The sequence below is a fragment of the Hypomesus transpacificus genome, chromosome 17 (assembly GCF_021917145.1).
Source record: "Hypomesus transpacificus isolate Combined female chromosome 17, fHypTra1, whole genome shotgun sequence".
Taxonomy (NCBI): domain Eukaryota; kingdom Metazoa; phylum Chordata; class Actinopteri; order Osmeriformes; family Osmeridae; genus Hypomesus; species Hypomesus transpacificus.
Genome location: NC_061076.1, coordinates 5,652,434 through 5,675,524, shown reverse-complemented (window position 1 = coordinate 5,675,524; position 23,091 = coordinate 5,652,434). Strand labels below are relative to the sequence as shown.

At 54.1% G+C, this 23,091-nt stretch overlaps 1 protein-coding gene across 2 annotated transcripts in view; it reads right to left on the bottom strand.

Annotated features, from left to right (window-relative positions):
- Positions 1 to 332: 332 nt before the first annotated feature.
- The window catches only part of aatka (apoptosis-associated tyrosine kinase a), a 28,957-nt gene continuing 6,198 nt past the window's right edge, over positions 333 to 23,091 (bottom strand). Inside the window, exons 2-14 of one of the 2 annotated variants that reach the window (XM_047038291.1) lie at positions 17,029 to 17,162; positions 13,124 to 13,265; positions 9,585 to 9,664; positions 9,156 to 9,274; positions 8,861 to 8,948; positions 8,290 to 8,423; positions 7,588 to 7,672; positions 7,361 to 7,482; positions 7,009 to 7,158; positions 2,751 to 6,177; positions 2,427 to 2,610; positions 2,055 to 2,261; positions 333 to 1,929 (exon numbers count right to left, since the gene is read on the bottom strand). In XM_047038291.1, the coding sequence (XP_046894247.1) occupies positions 1,904 to 1,929; positions 2,055 to 2,261; positions 2,427 to 2,610; positions 2,751 to 6,177; positions 7,009 to 7,158; positions 7,361 to 7,482; positions 7,588 to 7,672; positions 8,290 to 8,423; positions 8,861 to 8,948; positions 9,156 to 9,274; positions 9,585 to 9,664; positions 13,124 to 13,265; positions 17,029 to 17,162 (4,898 nt within the window). In that variant the 3' untranslated portion in view covers positions 333 to 1,903. Of the gene's footprint in view, positions 1,930 to 2,054; positions 2,262 to 2,426; positions 2,611 to 2,750; positions 6,178 to 7,008; positions 7,159 to 7,360; positions 7,483 to 7,587; positions 7,673 to 8,289; positions 8,424 to 8,860; positions 8,949 to 9,155; positions 9,275 to 9,584; positions 9,665 to 10,146; positions 10,278 to 13,123; positions 13,266 to 17,028; positions 17,163 to 23,091 lie in introns of those variants that run through there. The other variant, XM_047038292.1, reaches the window with a different exon arrangement.

Here is a 23,091-nt window from a genome sequence, read left to right as displayed (position 1 = left end):
AGGAAACAATGGCTTATCTTAATTAAAAAGTGATTAATTGGATAACCCATAAATAAGTCAAAGACGCAAGAAAAAAAAAACTGGTTGTATTTATTTGTTTGGAAGAGCACAACAGCCATGACAATGTGGGGAGGGATTCAAATATAGCCATGATGTTACTACTGGTGCATGGACAAACCCTCTTCTCCTCCTCTCCATCTTCCACTTGCCAGGGGTGGCCAATCCTGGTCCTCGATGGCCACTGTCCTGCATGTTTTAGATATATCCCTGCTACAGCACACCTGTTTCAAATGAATGGGTCGTTATCAAGCTCTGTGGTAATGACCATTCATTTGAATCAGGTGTGCTGGTGTTGGGAAACATTTAAAACATGCAGGACAGAGGCTCTCGAGGACCAGGATTGGCCACCCCTAACCAATGGGCTTTGTAATATCTCTTTGGCAAATATCAGAGAGTGCTATCCTCCACCTTCAGTTTAGTTTCTAAATGTTCATACAAAAATACCAGCGTAGCAGTCCCTTCTTGGAGAACTTCAAAGGCAGGCTGAGAGGACACAGAATTGGCACTTTGATCTTGTCATTGAGAGGAGGAAGGGGCGGTCAGTCAATACTGCAGTAATAAAACCAAGTCCATCTACCTGCTACATGTTGCTAACATTCATACAATAGGTGAACTGTGTCTAAATTTGACCTATTTTTGTTTTCAACACCTCTGTACCCATCGTAAGTGCGATTGAATACATATTATGCAATAGACATCAGATAGTAGATACTTTGACAAAGGTAATGGAGTTATACCATTAACGATCACAGTTCTGATGTTGACATGACACCACTGTATTGAATCAAAGGGTGATCTGGCACTAAAACATTTCAAGGGGTTTCCGTTATTCACATTCACCCACATTCACATCTCTTCAAGTAATTCTATCGTTGGTCAAATGAATGAAACGGTGTATGAGCAAAGCTGTGTGATAGCTTATTGAGTAGAGGGACACAAACTGGAATTGGTTGACCAGTGGCACCAGGAGGAGGGGACGAGGAACTGCACAGTTATGCTCACATACACCTTCTTGGGCTTTGTCACAGGAAGTGCTTTAAGACTCACAGATGCCATTATCAGCCTGAGGGGAAAACTATCTGGGGAAAAAACTGGTTCCCCTTCTGAATTAAATCTATTTTGTTGCATGGGCCATCCTAGAACATTTGAATTGTATGTGACACCACCTCCAACATCCTGTGGAGTGAGGAAAGGATCCTCACGGAGTATTCTGGAGGCAAAGTCAATCAGAGAACCCACACCCACCCTATCCTACCTCACCTGTCTCTGATAGGGTGGGGGCTCATCGTCTTTGGACACTGACACCAGCATCTTGTGCGAACATCATCCTCCTTCGTTCATTGGCCCAAACAGAGCTGAAACGGTCTTTAAGAAGATTCTACCAATGAGCAAGCAGATGGACCAAGGCAGCCAATGAGGAAAGCAGCAATGACGCCAGCATCCTAACCAATTATTGTCTTTTCCATTTCGCATAAAAATGTCACCGATGGAATTTGATGCTAAATTGAGCAAATAAGTTACAATTATCATATATGTTAGAACTAATACATAGATATCATGTTTGTTTCATTACATCATATAATTTCGTTTTTGTCTTCACTTCACTGTTATCCTCTTCATACTATTATTTATCTATCTGTCTTTAAGAAACAAAGGACAGAAGGTTAAGGATGTTTTGCTACCATTATGGGGCATTGTCTCATAAGGGGTCAACAAGATCAGGAGATCCCGTGTAGATAGAAATGATACTCTGGAGAAGTTGTCGAATACTCGTGGAATACTCTGAAGAAGTCGTAGCCAACCTGGGTTGCTCCTTCGCAACCAGGGCGATCAGGCCACTGTGTCACTCCCTCTCTCCGTTCTCACTTCCTGTGGAGGAGGGATATCAACCTCAGTTAGCCAATCACTTCCAATCGTTTACTGTACCCAAAAGATGGACAAGCCAGTGTGTGGTGACTGCTTGTAGGCGAGCTCTCCGTGCGAGCAGCACCGACCTCCAGCTGAGTCCATGTCCGAGTCGGACACGTGGGTGATGGAGAAGCGGGACACGCTGAAGCGGGAGAAGGCAGCCGCGGCCGGCTTGTCCTCGGGGGCCTTGGCGGCGGGGACGGGGACAGGGTCGGATGCCAGGTCGGGGACGGGCTCCTCCGCGGAGGGGCTGGGCACCAAGGGGAAGTCCTCCTCCCACTCGAACCGGCCACCTGGACACCCGAAGAGAGTCAATCCAACAGGGGAAGATAGACGCATTCGGACAAAGGCATGACAACGTGCATTCAGGAACATGTTTATGAGTTGGACTGTGGACCTGGTTTGTCGTCAGTATGTACAATGGTATATGTGTCCCTCCATCGAGTCTTTTGTCTTACTCTCTTCAGAGACGTTGCCGTCTAAGTCTTCTGAGGCATTGACGCTCTCCTGGGGGGACGAGGGCAGGGGCTGGAGCTGAGGCTGGGGCAGGGGTCTGTCCCCCACTAAGGTCTGGCCACTGGGCTCTGCTCCTGCTGCTTCCGGGGGGAAGGAATATTCCGCCAGCTCCCCGGTCGGACTCTCCTGTAGGCCGGACAGACGGGAACACATTTTTCAGCATCACATTTCATGAACAGTCACACATACTTTCCCATTCTGCCACTTGATCCCGTGAGGACTATGAGCCCTTTGCCAACGTCGACGAGCGCGTTCCGCCGACTGACCTGGTCGAAGAGGAACACGGTGACGTCGTCGAAAAAGGACACGGCTTTCTTCTTCCTGTCGAGCTCGTCGCAGAAGGACTGGCTGAGCAGCGTGGGCATCTTCAGGAGGCTGCGCAGGTGGCGGTTGCCGCTCCGGTCGCTCACCACCACCGGCACGGAGGGGAAGTCCTCCTCGCTCTCCTCGCTCTCCTCCTCCTCCTCCTGCAGGCTGTAGGTCCTCAGCTCCTCGTCCGACTCGCTGTCGTCCGTGTCGTCCTCGGCCTCCTCCAGGGGCGCCCTCCTCGCCTCCTCGCCACACAGCGCCAGGAAGGAGCACGAGGACGTCAGCATCTCCATGGAGCCGTTCTGGTCCTCGATGAACCCCGCCTGAGAACCGTACCGCTCTTCCTCCTCGTCCTCCTCCTCCTCTTCTTCTCTTGTGGGCTTCCTTCCCATCTGCTCTTCTTCCTCCACATGATTGAACTCTGGGAAGTCTTCCTCCTCCTCCTCGGTGGAGCCCTCTCCATCTTCCCTCTCCTTGGACACTTCCTCTCCGTAGTCAACGATGGTGGAGTCCGAACCCAGGGATTGGACCGGGGAGTAGTCGTCTGACCCTCTGTTCTCCTGGCCGTGATTGGCTGAGCCCTCCTGGACCGCGGAGGATGGCTCAGAGACGAGGGTGGAGCTACACTCCGAGATGGGGTCCTCCCCTGAGTTCTCGGTCTCCAGGCCCAAGCCGTCGTCCGGGGACGACTCCTTGGTCAGGCAGCCCCCCATCTCTGGGGGGAAGGGGGCAAGCATGGAGAGGCCAGGGACGGAGGAGGTGGTGGAGGGATCTGGTTCAGACAGGTCCAAAACCACACCGGCTTTGTTGTTTCTCTGGTTCGCTAGGTGGTAAGGATCCCGCGTTTCAATCGTCGATTCGGAGCCTGGTTTCTTTGAGGAACTTTGTTTCCCAGCATACCTCAAGAAGGTCTGGTCACCTGAACCTGTGAAGAAGTTGCTGCCTTCATCTCGGGGACTTTTCTCATTTTCTGCATCAGAGAAGTAGGCAGAGTCTCTGTAGCGGCCCTTGTCTGTCAGGCTCTTCAGCTGCAGCTCAGGTCCGCTGGAGGTGCAAACAGAGAGGCCCTGGTCCAGGTCCACCTGCAGGACCAGCTCTGGCTCCTCCCCCTGCCCAGACGGGCTCCCCTCGCCCTCCCGGGTGTCTCCTCCGTGCTCCTTCAGGATGAACTCTGGAGACTCGTTGTTCTCCGTGTCGTAGCCGCTGTCCAGGGACTTGGGCAGGATGGAGGTGTTGAAGGCGTCCGGGCTGAAGGCCTCCTCACAGGGGCTGGCCGCCGAGCGGGACAGGGTCATGGTGTCCACCGAGTCGGGGGTGCCCACGGGGTTCTGCAGGGGGCCGAGGTCGTCGTCCCTCTCCATGTAGTCGAGGGGGAAGTCGGCGTAGATCCCCGAAGTGATTTCGTCGTCCTCGTCGCTGCAGTCACCCACGTCCACCATGATGACCCCCGTCTCCATCCCGAAGTCCAACCCTGTGCCGGCCTCGGACCCCTCCGACTGGCCCGGCCTCCTCTCCTCCAGGCCACTGGACATCCCTCCTGGAACCTTCAGGTCTTTCATGAGGGAGGGCACCTCCCAGATATTAGCTCTCAGCTTGTCGGACACGGCGCCCGTGTGAGTGTCCATGTAGGCGGATGGGGACTTGACGTAGCCGGCCTCGGGTATTCTCTGGGGCTCCGAGGACAGTCTCTCTCCTGCGAACGGGGACGGCTTTTTACTGCCGCCCTCTGCAGACACCGAAGAGGAGCCCTCCTTAAACCCAGCTTTCGGGTGAACGTTCCGCACTACAGAGCTGGACAGAGAGTCGATATTGTTTAGGTGCGTGGTTGAGGTGTCTCTGCCGGCTAATACCGCTTCTTGTCTCCCTTCGTGGCAGAGGTGAATATAAGAGCCGAACTCGTCGGATCTGCTCGTGGAGGAACTCTCTCCGCCCGTGCTCTCCAAGGCGTTGAAAGATCGGGCGCTGAAGAACGGACTGGTGGAACCGGCTGTAGATGTAGGCCAAGAGTCTGTTGTGGTAGAGGACAGTGTGGTGCAATGCAGGTCAAAATAGCTGTCCTGGCTTAAGCCTGTCTGCCTGCTTTCCCAGGTCAGACTGTTGTTGTTAGCAGAGTGGTTCGATGTCCAGTTGGTGGCCTCTACCTCGGAGAACAGGTCACTGTCGCCGAACGTGTCGCCACCCCTCCTCCGGCCCACTAGGAGACCATCCCCCGTCTCTACGTCGATGCTAATGTGGTTAGCTATGGGTAGGCTCTTTCTGAGGGGGCCTATCACGTCACAGTAGCTATCGCTAACCATGCTCAGGGTGCCCTGGTTAGCCTCTAGGTAGGGGTCACAGTAGCCTAAGCTGGGGCTGCTGACAGGCTGGTGAACGCCCCGCGGGGTCTCCAGCCTCCCTATTGGATGAAGAAAACTCTGCTGCGAGGCTGAGGGCGTGTCCTCCTGGGAGCGGCGACCCGCCCGATTGGTGGGAGAGCGTTCACAGTAGGGGCTGTCTCTGTGACTGGGGGAGAAGTAGTGGTGGTGGGAGCGGCCGGGCTCCTCCGGGCTGCTGGTGGACGCCTGTCTGAGCAGAGGCTCCATGGTGAGAGAGACGGTGGGGCTGGCATCTGAGTCATAGGCACTGGGCTTCCCCCTCTCTGCTGAGGAGGACCAGAAGGCGCTGGGCTGGCCTGCTGGGGGGCCTGACCTGCCGCCTGTGGAGACGCTAGCGTGGCTAGCCTCCAGGCCCGGGCTGTAGTCCACCACACTGTCGTCCAGGTCGATGTTACACTCGACAGGCTCCTCGATGCGGATGTAGTACTCGCTGCCGACTGAAGGGCTGTGGGCGCTCAGCACGGGGACCACCCCCGGGGGGTCGGACTCGTAGTAGGAGGGAGAGGCGGAGGCCTTGCGGGCCCCTGAGGTGCCGCCCGTGATGGGGTAGTAGATGTCCTGGTAGTGGGGGTTGCCCTGGCCCAGTGGGCCGCTGGTGGAGGAGGAACAATAGAGCTGCTCTGCTCTGGCCTGCTCCCACTTGTACTCAAAGTTGAGGCCGCGGCTGGTCTCTGTGACTGTCAGGATGTCGTCCCCGGTGTCAGAGTGGAAGCTGTCGGAGGAGAAGTGCTCCAGAAGGGGGAAGGAGGAGGAGGCGGAGGAGGCCAGCTCCACTGCCTGGGCCTGGGCTAGGTCCGGGGCCGGGGTGGGGGTGAGGGCCGGGGCCGGGGCCGGGGCGCTGTGGGAGGTGCTGCCCAGCAAGTTGGGCCTCAGGGAGTTCCAGCGCTGTTCAAAGTCCTCCTCCGCCTCGCTGGCACCCTTGGCACACAGGTAGGTGAGCAGAAGGTGGACCTCCTCGGTGCTGGGCCTCTGCTCCGGCTGCAGCCAGCAGAACTGCATCACCTCATACCTGGACACGGAGAAGGAGAGACAGAGACCGAGAGAGAGACAGAGAGTGAGAGAGAGAAAGAGAGAGAGAGAGAGAGAGAGAGAGAGAGAGAGAGAGAGAGAGAGAGAGAGAGAGAGAGAGAGAGAGAGAGAGAGGGGTGGGAACAAGAGAACAAGGAACAGAGACTGTAACAATCCATTCGTTTCATAATAAATCAAGAGCTGGAATGATGAGAATAGTGGGCTGTTTTTCATTGAAATTAAGCATCAGTTTCTACAGAATGGGTTTACGGACAGATAGTTGGTGATGTATTTGAGAAGGAATTCGTTTGTCAGCGGTTTGGTCCGATTCAGCTATAACTCTCTCGAAAACTCTTAAAGACAGGTGCAGATGTTAAAATTGGTTGGCAACGGGGAGTGAGTGTGTGTGTGTGTGTGAGTGAACGTGTGTGAGTGTGTCTGAGAGTAAATGTGTGTGTCTCTGCACTAAAGGCTGAGCCTGACTAAATGAAGAATGTGTTCAAGAAAAGTAACAATATTTGGCAGATATCCAAGGAAGGATAAATGAGGTGTCTTGTTTATAGGGCATGCCAAGTAGACCACAAAAAGGGGGTTATCGATCACTTGGTCTTGAGAGATTGCAGAAATAATGCTACAGCAGATTGATACGGCAACATAAAAAATATATTGATTTTGCAAAGGGTAAAGACTAATGACAATTAAATGTGCTACCTTTAAAAGACATTGATCGGTTAGTGAAAAAATAGAAATTGGTCATCATTCGCTTTGTTTAATGTGTGGATGTTAATTGTGTGCGCGCGTGTGTAAGTGTGTGTGTGTGTGTGAGACTCACCAGCGATCAGCCAGGGGGACTTTGAGCAGGGGCTTGGGCAGTTTGAGCTGCTGTTCCTTCACAGCATAGGTCAGCACCTGTCTGTCAGAATAATGTCTGTACGGCTGGTTCCCAAGCTCAAACAGCTCCCAGATCGTCACTCCCAGGGTCCTAGAGAGAGTAGGCACACAGGTCACACACATCCTGAGACAAACATCGACATGAAGCTAAATGTAGCCCTAATACATTGTGGTTCTAGGTAGCAGGCTCAGTGTGGTCAAACAATATAACATAAAACAACCCTTTTAAGACATCCTTCTACGTGCTGAATGAATGCCATTTCATACCATCCCAGTTCCAGAGCTGAGCTCACCAAACATTGCTGGTCTTAGTCTGGTCCACCACGAGCAGGTTTCCATGCACTTCATCGATGAGCTCCGGGGAGATCCATCGCAGAGGCACCCAGATCTGGTCTGGGGTCACCAAGTAGTCCTCCTGAGGGGGCCGAGCCACAACACACACAGTCAGGCTGGAGGTCATGTGACTAGGTCACATGCTTCCTTATAGGAAGTGGGTTTGTGCTGACTCACTAGACAGTACCTTGTATCTGCTGTGAGAGAGGCCGTAGTCGCCTATCTTGACACTCATGTCGGCGGTCAGCAGGCAGTTTCGTAAGGCCAGGTCACTGTGGGGTCAGGACAGGAGGAATGGGTTGAGACATATGCTGCGGTGCAGCAAAACCACTCAAAGCCGAATTGACAATAAACAAGACATTTTTGTGGCGTGAAAAAAATGTGTTTCTATGGAGCAATTTACCGTCAACCACACATGTCCAGACATTATTGTGCATTATTGTGACATTATTGGGTAAGCCCAGTAGAATTTCACAATTGTTCTTTCCAGAGAGCAGAGAGAAGGCACATGGGTGATTGAGAGAAGGAGAGAGAGAAAGAGAGAGAGCGAGAGAGGGATGGATACTGATCATTGTTTGTTGATCTAACCTCCGGCCACCAGCCACCTGGGACTCATCACCTCAGCAGACATTGATTGGGTGTCATGGCAACAACCCGAGTCGACAGAGAGAGCGAGAGAGAGGGGGTCCTCCCCCGGCAACAAAATCACTGATGCTGGAGTCTGTGACAGCCACTCAGGCAGCACCAGGATGTTGTTACCGGAAGACACCAGCAGGGGGAGCACAGAGCCGCACGGCACCAGGCCCTCCAACAGGACAGCTGTGGACGAGAAGATCCCCCCACACGAGGCCATACGGCCCCCGCCATCGAGCCCCGTGGTCCAGCCTACCTGTGGATGAAGTTGTATTTGTGCAGGTGCAGCAGGCCCGAGGCGATCTCACACGCCATCCGCTGGAGGATCAAGGGGTCGGGCGTGACGGCATCGGCCGCCCGGCAGCTGCGCAGGTGGCTCTTCAGGTCCCCCTGCAGGCAGAGGTGGGATCAGAAACACGCCCCCCTTTCAGCGGAACATCTTACCCCCTTTCCCTCTCTGGACCAGTCCCATATCTGTCCATCCTGTGCCATGGACGCCAGTCAGGGTGGCTGAGCGGTTAGGGCACCGGGCTAGTAATCAGAAGGTTGCCTGTTCGATTCCCGGCCGTGTCAAATTATGTTGTGTCCTTGGGCAAGGCACTTCACCCTACTTGTCTCAGGGGGAATGTCCCTGTACTTACTATAAGTTGCTTTGGATAAGAGCATCTGCAAAATGACTAAATGTCTAAATGTAAGAAGTTCAAGTCTTTTATTGTCAAACTGGGCACTAAGGTTCTTGGGACAAGACATCGCATAGCAACCTGGCATAACTAAACATATCAGTGTTCAGTTTAACATGACGTCTGTGTGTTGGGTCTGGGTCTTACCAGGGGGCAGAACTCCATAACCAGCAGGTAAGGCGTGACCTCGGTGCACTGGGCCAGACACTGCAGGAGGGCGGGGTGCTGGAGGGCCCTGTGGTACAGAGGGCAGCATACATCCGTCACACACACGCTCCACGCTCACACTGACTGCACTTGCGGAATTTGGGGACACAAAAAAGGGGGCTGGCTCCCTATGGCCGTCCGTCCGTCATCCGTCCGCGCCTTCGTTCTATTTGTATGGCTGCTGGTGTGCTGGTGCACACCGAGGGGAGAGAGAGAGAGGGATAAGGGTTCTGACCGGTAGGGCTGGGTCTCCTCCAGGAACTGCATCTGGTCCTGGACACTGGCACTGGACTTCAGCTCCTTGACCACCACCTGGGTGGTGCTGACACCCGCGTTCACCTCCCCCAGCAGAACCTGGGACACACACACACACACACAATCAAGAAAGAGCACAAAAGAACGAGCGTGTGAAAGCGCGAGAAAAAGAAAGCGAGAAAGCGAGTGAAAGAGGAGACAGAGAGGCTAAAGCATGCAGATTGGGTGGAATTCACCGTGACATGAATCGCACCCATTCACTCGTCCACCAACCAGTGTGAATTGTACAGTATTCGATTAGCCGGGCCGCGTACAGATTAGCAGCACATTAAATACACATTCCAGAGGCCACACATCAGACTGGAACAGCAGGCACGGCCACAGACGGTGAAGACTGAGAACAGCTCACCTTGCCAAACCAGCCATGGCCAATCTCCTTCAGATAGAGCAGGCTATGGCGGCCAAGGTTGGAGGACTTCAGCAGCTGGACTAGGGAGTGGAAACAGAGAGAGAGAGAGAGAGAGAGGGGAGAGAGAGAGAGAGAGAGAGAGAGAGAGAGAGAGAAAGAGAGACAGAGAGAGAGAGAGAGACAAAGAGAGAGACAAGGACAGAGACAGAGGTTGGAATTTGAACAGGGAGATATACTGAACATTTACATGTCGACAGTAGGAAAGACAGTGGGTTTTCGGAGGAGAAAATAGGTCAGCCTGGGTCAGACAGTAGCCTAATACTAGAATAGCACGGGTAGAATAGCATATTTTAAGAAAAGACAAATGGAAAGAGAAGTGCGGAGGAAATAAAAGTGCCACAGGCAGAGCATAGAAGAAACAGACAGAGAGAGGGGACATAAAGTAAAGACAATAAACTGAACGGAGCAATACTAAAAAGATGGCCACAGGGTAGGAACATGTACACGTCCTCTATGAAGTAGAGCTGAGGAAACAGTTTCCTGACTCGCAGAACCTTCTGACCTATAAGTAGGCAGAACGCAGCCATGCATGATTCCCGTACAAAACCGACTCCAATCCAACACTTCCAGATAACGACGCCTTCCCCCTCGAGCCCCCTTTCGCGATCTGCCCCCGTCCCGATCGGGAGAAAAGCGGAGCACCGAGCAGAGCAACGTCGTACCTCCACGGATCCTCACGATTCACCGACGGGGGCTCGATGAGGACCGAGGAGGACGACAGCGAAGGCGGATGAGGAGCGGCCGTGCGGCGGTCCTCTCGGAGCGGCCGTGCGGCGGCCCCCAGAGCGTGGCCGGTGGCAGGGCAGAGCGTGAGAACAGAGAGAGCCCGGACGGAGAGAGCCTGGCCCCGGCTCCAGTGTGGGTGAGAGAGTCCACGTCTCCGCAGGGTCGAACCCTGGGAGCCCCCCACACAGCTGAACAAGCTGGCCCGCTCCCCCAGCCTCCCCCCAGCCCGGACTGGACACATCCTCACACAGCCTCCTCCAGAACTCTCTCTCCCCCTTTCGCTCTCTCTCTCTCTCTCTCTCTGACGCTCCTCGCACACCCAAACTCCTGCGGCTCAACTTAAGACTCGGCCCCTCAGGTTGTCGGGAGGGGAAAAACGTTTCCCCAAGTCTTGGGCTCCTGCGTTCTCTGGCAGCTGCCTCCGTTGTCCTGGCTCACGTATGACCACCGCTGGGGTCCGTCACGCATGTCCCTGGTGTGGCGTCTGGCACGCCAGCTCCGTGTGGAGCCTGAAGACAAGCAGCAGTGACACAAGAGCCACATAATGACCTTCTGTCACCGGGGGGGGGGACAGCAGCATTCCTCTGCTCCGAGGCCTCCACAAACACTGCTCTGTCAGCGGCAGAAAGGCCCCTGTCATACCCCCCCCCCCCCTCCTCCCCTCCAACCCCTCTCTGTCCCCTCCCAGGTCCCCGTGCATGCCACCACCACCCCCCCCCCACGCCCCCCCCCCCCCCTCTCTGTCACACAGACCCCTCCCTGTGTTCTACCCACAATGCAGTCCTCCGCGATGGCGTTCCACGGGTGCCTGAGCCGTCTCCGGCGCTGGCTCTCAGAGTCTCACTCTGTTCCCTCCCCACAAAGCTTAAATCACTGCTATTGTGCGTCGGTCCACACTCCACAGAGCCTGGTACCCGACGCACACCGAACACGAGCACACACACCCAGGCGCACAGACACACACACAAGGCCCATTCTTTAGGCCCCACTGCGCCGCTGGGCAGAGGTCGTCACGGTGACAACAACACCCCCCCCCCCCCCCCCCCCCCCCCCACCCCCAGACAGGAGGACAGACGAGCGTCTCTCCTCTCTCTACAGGAAGACTGGACTGGTCTGTTATGTCCCTCCCAGTCAGGAATCTGGGATTGTGCGTTCTTCTCCCACTTGTGGCATTCCCTGAGCAGCCGGAGGACGCAGGGGGCTGCTGGTATGACACACACACACACACGAACACACGCAGAGACTGTACCTTTTGAGGAGTATGGAGGTTTTTAGCTATTTGGGGAGTCAGATGGCTGAGCGGTGAGGGAGTTGGGCTAGTACTCAGAAAGTTACCAGATCGATTCCCCGCTGTGTCAAAATGATGTTGTGTCCTTAGGCAAGGCACTTCACCCTACTTGTCTCGGGGGGAATGTCCCTGTACTTACTGTAAGTCGCTCTGGATAAGAGCGTCTGCTAAATGACTAAATGTAAATGTATTTGTGTTTTCGGTTATTCTTTTTTATCGTTTACACGTTCTTGGTTTGTAATATGTCACACACTAATATGGATATGGTATTTACATAGCGGGAATGGGGTTGAAAACTCCTTTAGACGTAGTCACTGTTAAACTTTGACAGGTGCAATCGTAACATCGTCCTACTTTTCTTGTATTTGATATGAAATGTATTCTATGCCGCGACAGGCAGGCAGAGGTAGACTGGGGGAAATCATGTGTTGAATCCATGTCTCCAGCTGTATGTGCAACACAGCTCATTGAGAGAGGAAAGCGGGATGAAGAAACAGAGGAGACAGAGAGAGAGAAAGAATGCTCTATGCAACCCTTTCTCCTCTCCCCATCTCTCCCCATCTCTCCCTTCCTCGCCCTGCAACACCTGGACCAATCACAGGGCCGTAGCTATGGAGGACAGAAGGGAGGGAAGCCATTGGCTGCTAGCCTGATGCGGGCTTGTCCAATCAGGATCGATGCCTACATCCTGGGACTGTGGACCCCGTCTCACCCCCCCCTCGGGCGCAGGGCAGAGCCAGCGGTGAGTCATGCGGGGGGAGTCATTGTGAGCGTGCAGGATCTGACTCACTCTCTCACTCTCTCACACACACACACACACACGCATGAGTAAGACCCAGGAAGAAGAGGGGAGTTTGTGTGCATGTGTGTCCCCCCCCTCTCCCCTCCGGAGCGGAGCATGCAGCCAACAGACGATCTTCTCTCTCAGGTACAGCTTACTAAACCGCAGCTACGCCAAAGAGAGTGAGAGAGTGAGTGAGTGAGTGTGAATGACTGAGTGTGGAATCTTCCTTCCTTCTCAGTGGGGAGCACCTCCCACTAAGCAGATGACGGGGTGAGACCCCCCCTGCCTCCTCCTGCCTCTTCCTGCATCCCCCCTGCCTCCTACTGCCTCTACGCGCTGGAGGAACTTCCTCCATTAGTCCTCATGATAAACACCGTCTCCCTGAACTGATGAATCCAGTGTCACGAGGACTTCATTAACACTACTGCGTCCGATGAGGCGGACAGGAGTTAGCAAAATGGCTCTCACAGTCTCGGTGTCTGTGAAGGAGAGGAGGAGAACTAACCGTGTGAAGACAATCTCCTGAGTGAGAGGCACGCGAGGAGGAAAGGAAAGAAAGAAAGGAAGGAAGGAAGGAAGGAAGGAAGGAAGGAAGGAAGGAAGGAAGGAAGGAAGGAAAGAGGAGAGGAGAGGAAAGAGAAGGAAAGGAAAGAGGAGAAGGAGAGGAGGAGAGGATCTTACTGGATCTGCCGGGTTGTTTGGAGACGGGGAGGGAGACCTCGGTGAGGGGGAGGACGTAGACTTCCGGTCCATTCTGGGAGGAGGGCGAGGCCAGGATGGAGAAGTCCGCCTGGTACTCCTCCCCCTCTGTGTTCTCAAACTCCTATTGGAGGGAGACAGACGACACCGTGTGATTAGCTCGCCACTTACGCCCACAGACCGAAACAAAGGTTTGTCAGACAAGGCCCTCTGTACAGTACCACCCACACGGCGTACAGTCATTAACGGTGGGCTCGTTTGCATAGTGTGTAGAGACGAGAGCGCCCACACAAACACAGCAGGCTTTACATTTTCATAGCAAACACATTGGAAGCGTCGTACGAGCTAACGCGCTAACATGCCAACATCCACATCTCCTAGCTTTTTGGGAGGGATGCCGTCTCAGTGAGGTCTGCCCCGCCACGTGAGCACTTTCCTGGGGTACACACTGTCTGGCGCAGCCTGGAGGTCGCCAGCACATGCTACCAACTCACAGACGAACAAGGCCAAGGAGAGGGAGATACTGGGGGCCAGAGACAGAGGAAAAGATGGAGGTAAAAGAAAAGGAGAGAGGAGACAAGGAAAATGAAAGAGAGACTGAGAAAGAGGGGGAGAGTCGGAACTGGCAGCCATGCGAAACATAGATTTATTTCAGCTACAGCTGCAGATCTCTCTCTCTCTGTGTCTCTCTATCTCTATCTCTCTCTCTCTTTCTCTCTCTATCTCTCTCTCTCTCTCTCTCTCTCTCTCTCTCTCTCTCTCTCTCTCTCTCTCTCTTTCTTGTCCCAGAGTGGGATGGATGGGAGGAGTGGAAAACCCTGACCTCCTCTCCCTCTGCCTTTTCCCTGAGACCCCCCCCCCCCTGCCTCTTCCTCCCCAGCTTCCTCCCCCTTCCCCCCCACCCCCCCACCCCCCCCCCTTGCTGTTCCAGACTGTTCCATGCCATTCCAATCTCTCCCCAGCCTCTCCAGGCCCGGGCCCTGGACTACACATGGCCCTGCATGGAGTCTCCCTCACCTGGGTTTTGCTCTCTCTGGGAAGCAGTGGTGCGGCACAAACACACACACACGCACACACTCACACAAACACACACATACACACACACAAGCACAAGAAAACAAGCACATCCACAGAGGCTTTAAATAACATGATACAGCTGAGCTGGCTCATCCAGACATCAGGGTTTTAGCCTCCTCTTGACACACACAAACACACACACACACAAACACACACAAACACACGCACACAAACACACAAACAATTTCCTTCAGGCTCTTCTCATTCGGGTAAAGATGTAATGGGGTAGTCACATAAACACAGGAGAGGGGAGGAGACATTCCACTGAGTGAGAGGCATGTGTTCCTCATTCAGGAGAACCACCTGCTTGTCTGCTGAGGGTACATGGAGTGAAAGAAAGCATTTGGCTGCGAGTCAGCATTCCGCCTTCCCCAGAGAAACTACTCTTTATGAAGCACTTAATACACACACAAACACACACGTTCCGCAGGGTGAGGAGAGTGGAGACAAATAATGAAGTCTTTGGAGGTGCACTGGTGCGGTATCGTCAACGGTCGCGGGCTAATGCACCTGTCGTCAAGTGCTCCGTTGAACGTCTTGACGCGCCGGCTGGTTAAGAGCCTGGCTAAGCTCTAAAGCTGGGCAACATGCAGAGCTCTTTCGAATACAGTTGTGCATCAAAACACCACATGTATACCGTTTTTAAGCAAACGTTCTTTCTCCGGTAGAAACTCGAGCGAGGTCAGGCCAAGCGTCTGATCTCCGACTCGTCTCTCCTCCCTGACCCGTGAGAGTCCCCAACCTGGTAAGAGAGGCGGGTCTTACCTGGCCAGAGTCCTCCCGGTTGGTCAGTGACGAGGGGAGAGGATGGTCCACACGGATCCATCACACTCGGCCGGTCCCCCAAGCTGTCACCAAACGGCCCCCCCCACGCCCTCTCCTGACCCCCCTCCAGAAAGCGGGATGCTAACCCCACCCCTGGCTCTCCTCACACGGTGAGTCACCCGGGCAGTTCCACAGGGCCCCCCCACCCCCCGATGGAACCCGCGTTCTCGTCACGGTCTCTACCCATGGTTCCAGATGGAAAGGCCCGGGCGGAACACGGAGCGAGCCGTGTGGAGCGTGCACATGTGAGCAGCTGCCCCACCGGTCTGCCTCTGCAGGGCGATCACACCCGAGCCAGCCCCCTTGGAATTCCTCCGGCCGGCGGGTGGGGTGACGGGGGGGGGGGGGGTAAAATATGAGGAGCATTACCACAGAGGAGTGGGGCGAGAGGGGTGGGGGGGGGGGCGGGGGCGGCAGGGGTCGAGGGGGGTGGGGGGTCTGTATAGGCTTTCACATTCTGTGCTCATGACATCACTCCCTACGACTGAGAACATGTGCATAGTCCTTGGGAGTCTGAACCAGTGGAACAAGCACTCCCTCACACACACTCCCTCACACACGCACGCACACACACACACACACATGCACACACACAGAGACATGCTGGTATATCACTCTCGAACATGGACGATTCACCCGACCCTATGCCGTTAGCCTTTTTCAGGGGGAAAAAGCGTTTGAGCAGAAAGCAGACATCTTCTTTAGGACTCTTCCTGAAGGTCATTCAAATGCATTCTCACTTAACGAGCCCCTAGTTATCTGGACTGAGCAAGGACATACACACAAGCACACACACACACACACAGTCCAGTAGTTGACAGCGTGTGCTTGGCGCTGTCCTCATTATCAGTGACCATCTCTGCCTCTCCCTCCCACATTGCCTGTCTCGGATCGCTCAGCAGAAGCCGTGAGCCACAGACCGGACTCTCACCACGCGAGCACACCTCCCTAAAGGAACACGCCGAGGTGGTCTCCTTTACACTGTCATCACGTTCTAGAAGGTATGGAACCGTGGGGGCCTTCAGCCCCTCTGCTTTACCAGCCTTCAGTCCTGCCAGCCTGGCTGGCCATATGCCGGCCAGCCGGCCTGCCTGTTTACCTTTCTACATGTCTGCATTTCTGTGAAAGAGAGAGCAATTCCAGAAACAGAGACCAGAAATGGAGTTTCAAGAAATATAGAGAAGGATAGAGAGAGATAGAGAGAAAGAGAGAGCGAGAGAGAGAGACATAGAGAGAGCACAGACCTTCACCCTCCTCACAAAGCGGCCTCTTGTGTGCCCTGAATCTGTAGGCTGGGAATGTATGTCCCATTATCAAACCTCTCACACACATTTCCATAGGCTGGCTGCCTGTGTCAGTCCCCTGTGTTCAGGACCCCGGCCTGGACCCAGTCCATCTCAACCAAGCCAAAGGCAGCTGCCTGCTACGGTTCGCAAAACACAAACCGAAAAGGAAATGACACACTGACAACACTAGGTTTCAGTATCACAACGAATAATGCAAAAATGAGTATTTCCTGTCATAGCGGACAGCGTTACGCTGAACAGTGAACCCCCGTAACCCAAAATAAGACTCGAACCCAAACGAGACGGCGAACCGTGGATTTGTCCCGCTTCTCGTTCAAAGTCAATGAAATCCATTCGGGCTGCCCTCAAACAGTATAGAATCAAATCAAATCAAATGTATTTGTATAGCCCTTTTTACACGCAAGCATGTCACAGAGGGCTTCACATACGCCCATAGAACTGCCCCTCAACCAACCTAAACCCTCAAGTAAGACAAGGAAAAACTCCCAGAAAAACTCCCAATGGGAGAAAAAATTGAAACCTTGGGAGGAGCAATTCAGAGAGGGATCCCCTCCTCCAGAGACATAGAACCACACCGCAGATCATACACAGGCTCTCTGTGGACCAGAAGAACCTCGCCCCCCCGTGTCCTGTCCTCAGTGTGACCGGAGCGTCAGCAGAGGGCGCTGGCGCGCTCACCTTGAAGCCAATGTCCCCCTTCTTGCAGCAGAGGCAGGCCAACATGAGGAAGACGAAGGTGAAGAGGCCAGAGAAGGAGACAGCCACCACCGCCAGCGACGAGGGCCACGACAGCTCACTCAGGGGAGCGCCATCTGCAGGACAGGGGGAGAAAGGACACGGTCGGTAACAGGTGGATTGAGGGGGAGCCGCGGGGCTCCACAGATTAGACCTCCGAGGAGCGGAAACAACGGATGATCGACCGGGAGGGAGCCCAAAGGAAATGTGTCATTGTAAAACACAGAGAGGTGCTGAGGGGGCTGTGTGTGTGTGTGTGTGTGTGGCTTCAAAGCCAAGACTTTGTTGACAAAGACGAAAAGGCATCCCAGAGAAGGGAGGGATATCCTGCCAACCCAAACTGACAGCGTCTCGCTCCATTCAGGACCTGGGGGGGGGGGGGGGGGGGGGGGGGGGGGGGTAGAGGAAAGACCTCTGAGCTGTTTAGACAAGCCGAATGGGAACCGCTGCAGACACCACCGTTGCCATGACGCTGCTTCCTGCCCTGCAGTGTGCATGGGTAGCGCAATGTTTCATCACACCTCCAGACTCTCCAGCCTGCTGCTCAAAGATCATTTCATATGGAGGGTTTTCATCTTAGGAGAAACGACTCACTTTCACCACTTAGGATGAAATGCATTAAAAACGTGCTTTTCATTTTCTGCAATACAAGCCCTGTGAACAAAACACATCTCCGAGTTTCTCATTCCCTCACCAAATCATATTATTCTCCTTAGTCAGTAAGGGTGGCTGGGGTACTGTAGAAGTGTTCATTAATAGCATGCACTTGACGTGAACACACACAATTGAGAAATCATAATATTTTGAGTTGGGCATTGTGTTTTAATGGCTTTATAATCCAGCTAGATCACAGCACCATTTTGTGTTGGTGTCTAATGGGGCTGACAGGGTGAGTCATTGCTTCTGTTTAGGAATCCGAACGATGATGTAACAAATGGCAAACAGTCCTTTTAAGCACACTGTCTATCTCAAGGCGTGTGTCTGACGACGTGTCTGTCTATCGGTGTGTATGCCTGTCGGCCTGTATTTTGTGGTACCCTTTCTTTCTTTCTTTCTATCATTAGTGTGTGTGTGTGTGTGTTTGTGTGTGTGTGTGTGTGTGTGCGTAGCTAATACTTGAAGAGGGAACCAGAGGGCCAGATGTCACCATGTGCAGCATGCAGATCTAATGAGATTTACAGTTTATGAACGTTCTGTCAGCAAGCATGAAACATAGCATGGTGAGAGAGAGAGAAAGCAAGAGGGCAAAGGAGAGAGAGAGAGAGAGAGAGAGAGAGAGAGAGAGAGAGAGAGAGAGAGAGAGAGAGAGAGAGGGGGGGGGGAGAAACACACCCACACTAGTGTGCTGCCTGTAGAATGTACAGTAGAGTTCTAGTCCATCTTGGCTTTCAGAACACTCTGTTCTAGACATGACTGCTCCTCAAGGATGTGTGACCCCTAGCTTAGCCCCGCTCGCATGGGATGCCCCCCCCCCCCACACACACACACACGCACACGCGCATGCACACACACGGACACACACACGCAGTAAACACACACATCTAGTTCCTAGCTAAGGTAAGGTCCCTACACTGCACTGTGTTTGTGTGTGTTTACAGACATGTCCAGAATAAACGGGGCACTTCTTCACCTCTCAAACGTTGTCATAACAAACGGGAGGCCTAGACCCCTCCTCGATGATGACCTTTACGCAGTGCACACAGGCTCTCCCTCTCTCCATCCCCCCTTTCGTCCTCCCACCCCCTCTCTCCACCCCCTCATTCTAGCCCTCCCCAGACCCAACACACAACTACGCTTTGCCGATGCCTGATTCACGGACGGCTGGTCTCTCCGCTCGGCTGCCCTGTCTTCGGTGAGTGTGTGTGGACCCACACACTGACAGGCTGGGTGGCTGCGGCTAGTCACCGCCAGTTGCGGTACAGAGAGCGAGGTGCTGTCCCCGTGCAGGCAGACAGACAGGCTGGGTGACACCTGTCTTGCCTGAGGCATGACGGGGCTATGGGTGGACGGAAGGAGATAGGTGGATGGACGGGTCGAGGCAGAGAGGGGGCGAGGGAAGGAGGAATGGAGAGAAGAGGGTCAACACAAGTGCAGGGGGGAGCGGAGATGACAAACGCGCAGCGACGCGGAAACACGCCGTTTCATGCACGCGCGCTCGCGCACATGCACACAGACAGACGTGATCGCTGGAGGAGGCTTAATATGGAACAGAGCAGTCACAGTATTCCAGACTGGAGTCCAGACTTGATCTGCTGGCATCTGCTGCCAATTAGGGCTCTGTGGATCCTGGCTCCTCCATCAGTATTGGTGGAGCATACATGACCTCGCCAGCCCTGCTGCGGGATGGAAACAAAGCACTTTCAGCTGAGCTCATCTGCCCTTTATTAAAGAGCTGACCGCGGGGCCGGGGTCAGATGACAGATTGTCTCGGACCGGCCTCCCGGAGGAGGGGACACACACACACACACCTGGGCACACAGGGGAGGATGAGGGGGGAGGATGGATATGGGGGGGGGGGGGGGAGGGAGGGGGGGTAGAAGAGATGTCTCAATGTCTCTTCTCGTTCACCAACGTCCACCGCCACGCCATCCCAGTTCCTACGTGAACCAAAGCAGGGAAGGAAAGACGGGGGAGCGAGAGAGAGAGAGAGAGAGAGAGTGAGTGAGTGAGAGACAGAGAGAGAGAGAGAGAGAGAGAGAGAGAGAGAGAGAGAGAGAGAGAGAGGGGAGAGAGAGAGGGGGACAGAGAGAGAGAAAGAATGAGAGAGACAGAGAGAGAGAGAGAGAGAGACAGAGACAGAGACAGAGACAGAGAGACAGAGAGACAGAGAGAGAGAGAGAGAGAGAGAGAGGAGAGAGAGAGAGAGAGAGAGAGAGAGAGAGAGAGAGAGAGAGAGAGAGAGAGAGAGAGAGGGGGACAGAGAGAGAGAGAGGGAGAGAGAGAGGGGGACAGAGAGAGGTTCTGTGTGTTCTGTGTGAAGACGGGCCCTCTCGTGCTCATGAATCCATCGTGCCCAGGTGGGTCCGTGGTCATCTGCGGTGGCAGAGATGAGCCGACGTTCTGGAAGGCGACTATAGGCTTAATACCGTGTCTCCTGAGTTCTCATTACCACAGAGGAAGAGACAGAAAGGAAGAGAGATGAGAGAGAACATAAGGAAAGAGAGAGAGACGAAGAAAGAGAAGACATGGTTGGGGAGGTTACTTTCCAGCTCAGAACTGCAGGATTCTTCTGAAAACCTCAGCAGTTCTGTACAGCCCAACTTGAACCAACTGGAAAGCAGCACAGTATTTGAGCAATATTAATGTCTAAGGATATTGTTAGAGGCTGAATCAGTCTGACAGCCTCACAAAAAGGGGTCGGTACACTACACTTGGATGTGAATGCCTGTGTGTTATGCTAGTGTGTGTGTGTGTGTGTGTAAGGGGTCTGTAGTTGTTGTTGTTGCTGTTTCACATTGATGGAGGCAAACAGTGAGTTAGTTAAGCCAAGAATAGTGTGCTCTCACACACCAGTGATCATGTGATACGCTCTGATTCCGCCAGAGAGAGGAGAACTGCTCCGCTCCATCTGAGTCGATCCCTCCATCTCTTCTTGTCAAGTCCTCTCTCTCTCTCTCTCTCTCTCTCTCTCTCTCTCTCTCTCTCTCTCTCTCTCTCTCTCTCTCACACTCACTCACTCTCACTCTCTCTCTCTCTCTCTGTCTCTCTCTCTCTCTGTCTCTCACTCTCTCTCTTTCTCTGGTATGGTTGCTACAGGAACATGCGTTTCCCAAGACTGGTACGCAGGAAACCGCCGACAAGCTTTGCCCTATCCTACATTTGTCCATGTGAGGAACACACACGCACACGCGCACACACGCACAAACACACACGTATGCAAACAAACAACTTCCCCTTCTCAATCGGGACACCAGGTGCCGGCAGCACTGCAGGATGGGCCGTGTGCCAAACTCAACACAACTGCAATCAAATCCCTTTGAGATGGACAGGGGAAGAGAAAGAGAGGAACCGAGACGGAGGAGGGCGAAAGGGAGTGCGGCCGAAAGAGAGAGGGAGAAAGGGAGAGAAGAAAAAGAACAGGAACACATTCTTGGAAACAAATGACGGGCATTGTGTGAACCACAAGTAGACTCTCCCAAGGGCGAGCTGGCAAGGGTCACAGCTCTGTGTGTGTGTGGGTGGGTGTGTGTGTGTGTGTGGGTGGGTGTGTGTGTGCGTGTGGGTGGGTGTGTGTGTGTGTGTGGGTGGGTGTGTGTGTGTGTGTGGGTGGGTGGGTGTGTGTGTGCGGGTGGGTGTGTGTGGGTGGGTGTGTGTGGGTGGGTGTGTGTGTGTGTGTGGGTGGGTGGGTGGGTGTGGGTGGGTGTGTGTGTGTGTGTGGGTGGGTGTGTGTGTGTGTGTGGGTGTGTGTGTGTGGGTGGGTGTGTGTGGGCGGGTGTGTGTGTGTGTGTGGGTGGGTGTGTGTGTGTGTGTGGGTGGGTGTGTGCGGGTGGGTGTGTGTGTGTGTGTGGGTGGGTGTGTGTGTGTGGGTGGGTGTGTGTGTGCGGGTGGGTGTGTGTGTGTGGGTGGGTGTGTGTGTGTGTGTGGGTGGGTGTGTGCGGGTGGGTGTGTGCGCGCGCGTCCCTGCGGAGACAGACGACCAGAGAGAGGCCCATCTCTCACTGAGCAGACGGGTGCATTCAGGACAGGGCTGCAGGGACAAACACGCCCCTGGCTCCCTCCTCCCTCCATATGCTCTGCTTAGGATGCATCCTGGAGGCTCCAGCTGACCTGGACACACACTCTGGCACGGATACACACACTGACACACACACTGGCACACACACACAGCCACACACACACACACACACACTGGCATGGATACACACACACACACACACTGACACACACACTGACACACACACACACAGCCACACACACACACACTGGTATGGATATACAGTCACTGATACATACACACACTGCCATGGATACACACACACAGATACACACACACAGCCATAGACTAGCATGGATACACACACGCACACACTGCCATGGCTATACAGACACTGATACACACATACACACAGCCACACACACACTGGCATGGATACACACACACAGCCACACACAAAGTGGAAAAGTGGAGCCCGTCTTTTGACCAGACCACGTCACAGCGTTGAGTTAAAGCACTGTTCTGAACACCGTCTTCTGCTGAAAGCCTTGTTTACCACCAACACAGCTGCTCCTTTAAATGTCAGTGTGTGTGCGTGTGCGCGCTACCTCAGATCCACACTTGTGCAGCAGTATTTGCTGCTGACTGACCTGTAAATCTCCATCTAAAGGTCACTGTTGTTCCTGTCGGCATGCCTAAACACATCCCTTCCATCCTACTGCATGTGACGCTCCACTACCTTTCTCCTGAGACTCATGTGCATGTGTGTGTGGGTGTGTGTGTGTGTGGGTGTGTGGGTGTGTGTGGGTGTGTGTGGGTGTGTGTGTGTGGGTGGGTGTCGGAGAGAAAATTAGAGGGAGATAAGTCTTACAGGGCGAGCCCCCGTAAACTTGCTCGAGTGCTTACAGGATTTAAAAAGGAAAATAGGAAGAGACTGAACAGAATAAAGAAGAACCTAAAGGTTGAACCTACAATGAAGCTGGGCGTCAGGTTAGGGCAGAGGAGAGGGAGGACCGGAGACGAGAGACACACCATAAGACGAGGGTCTGCTCTCGTCCTCCACCTGCTCCCTCACTCCTGCCCTCCCTCCTGCCCGCCCGCCCTCCTTCCTGTAGCTATGTACAGATGGCAGGATGGCAGGGAGGGAGCAGCCATGATGACTGTAATCAGTAGCCAGTGGGAGCCTAAGGAACCAGAGGAGATAGTTGGCCTCCTCCTCCACGAGCTGTCTATTACAGCCTCGTCCTGGGAGGGGCAGGCAGGTTGGCGGGGGTGGGGTGGGGTGGGTTCGTCTAGCTGTCTATTACAGCCTCATCTAGAGGGGTGGGGGTGGTGGTGGGAAGGATCTCTGG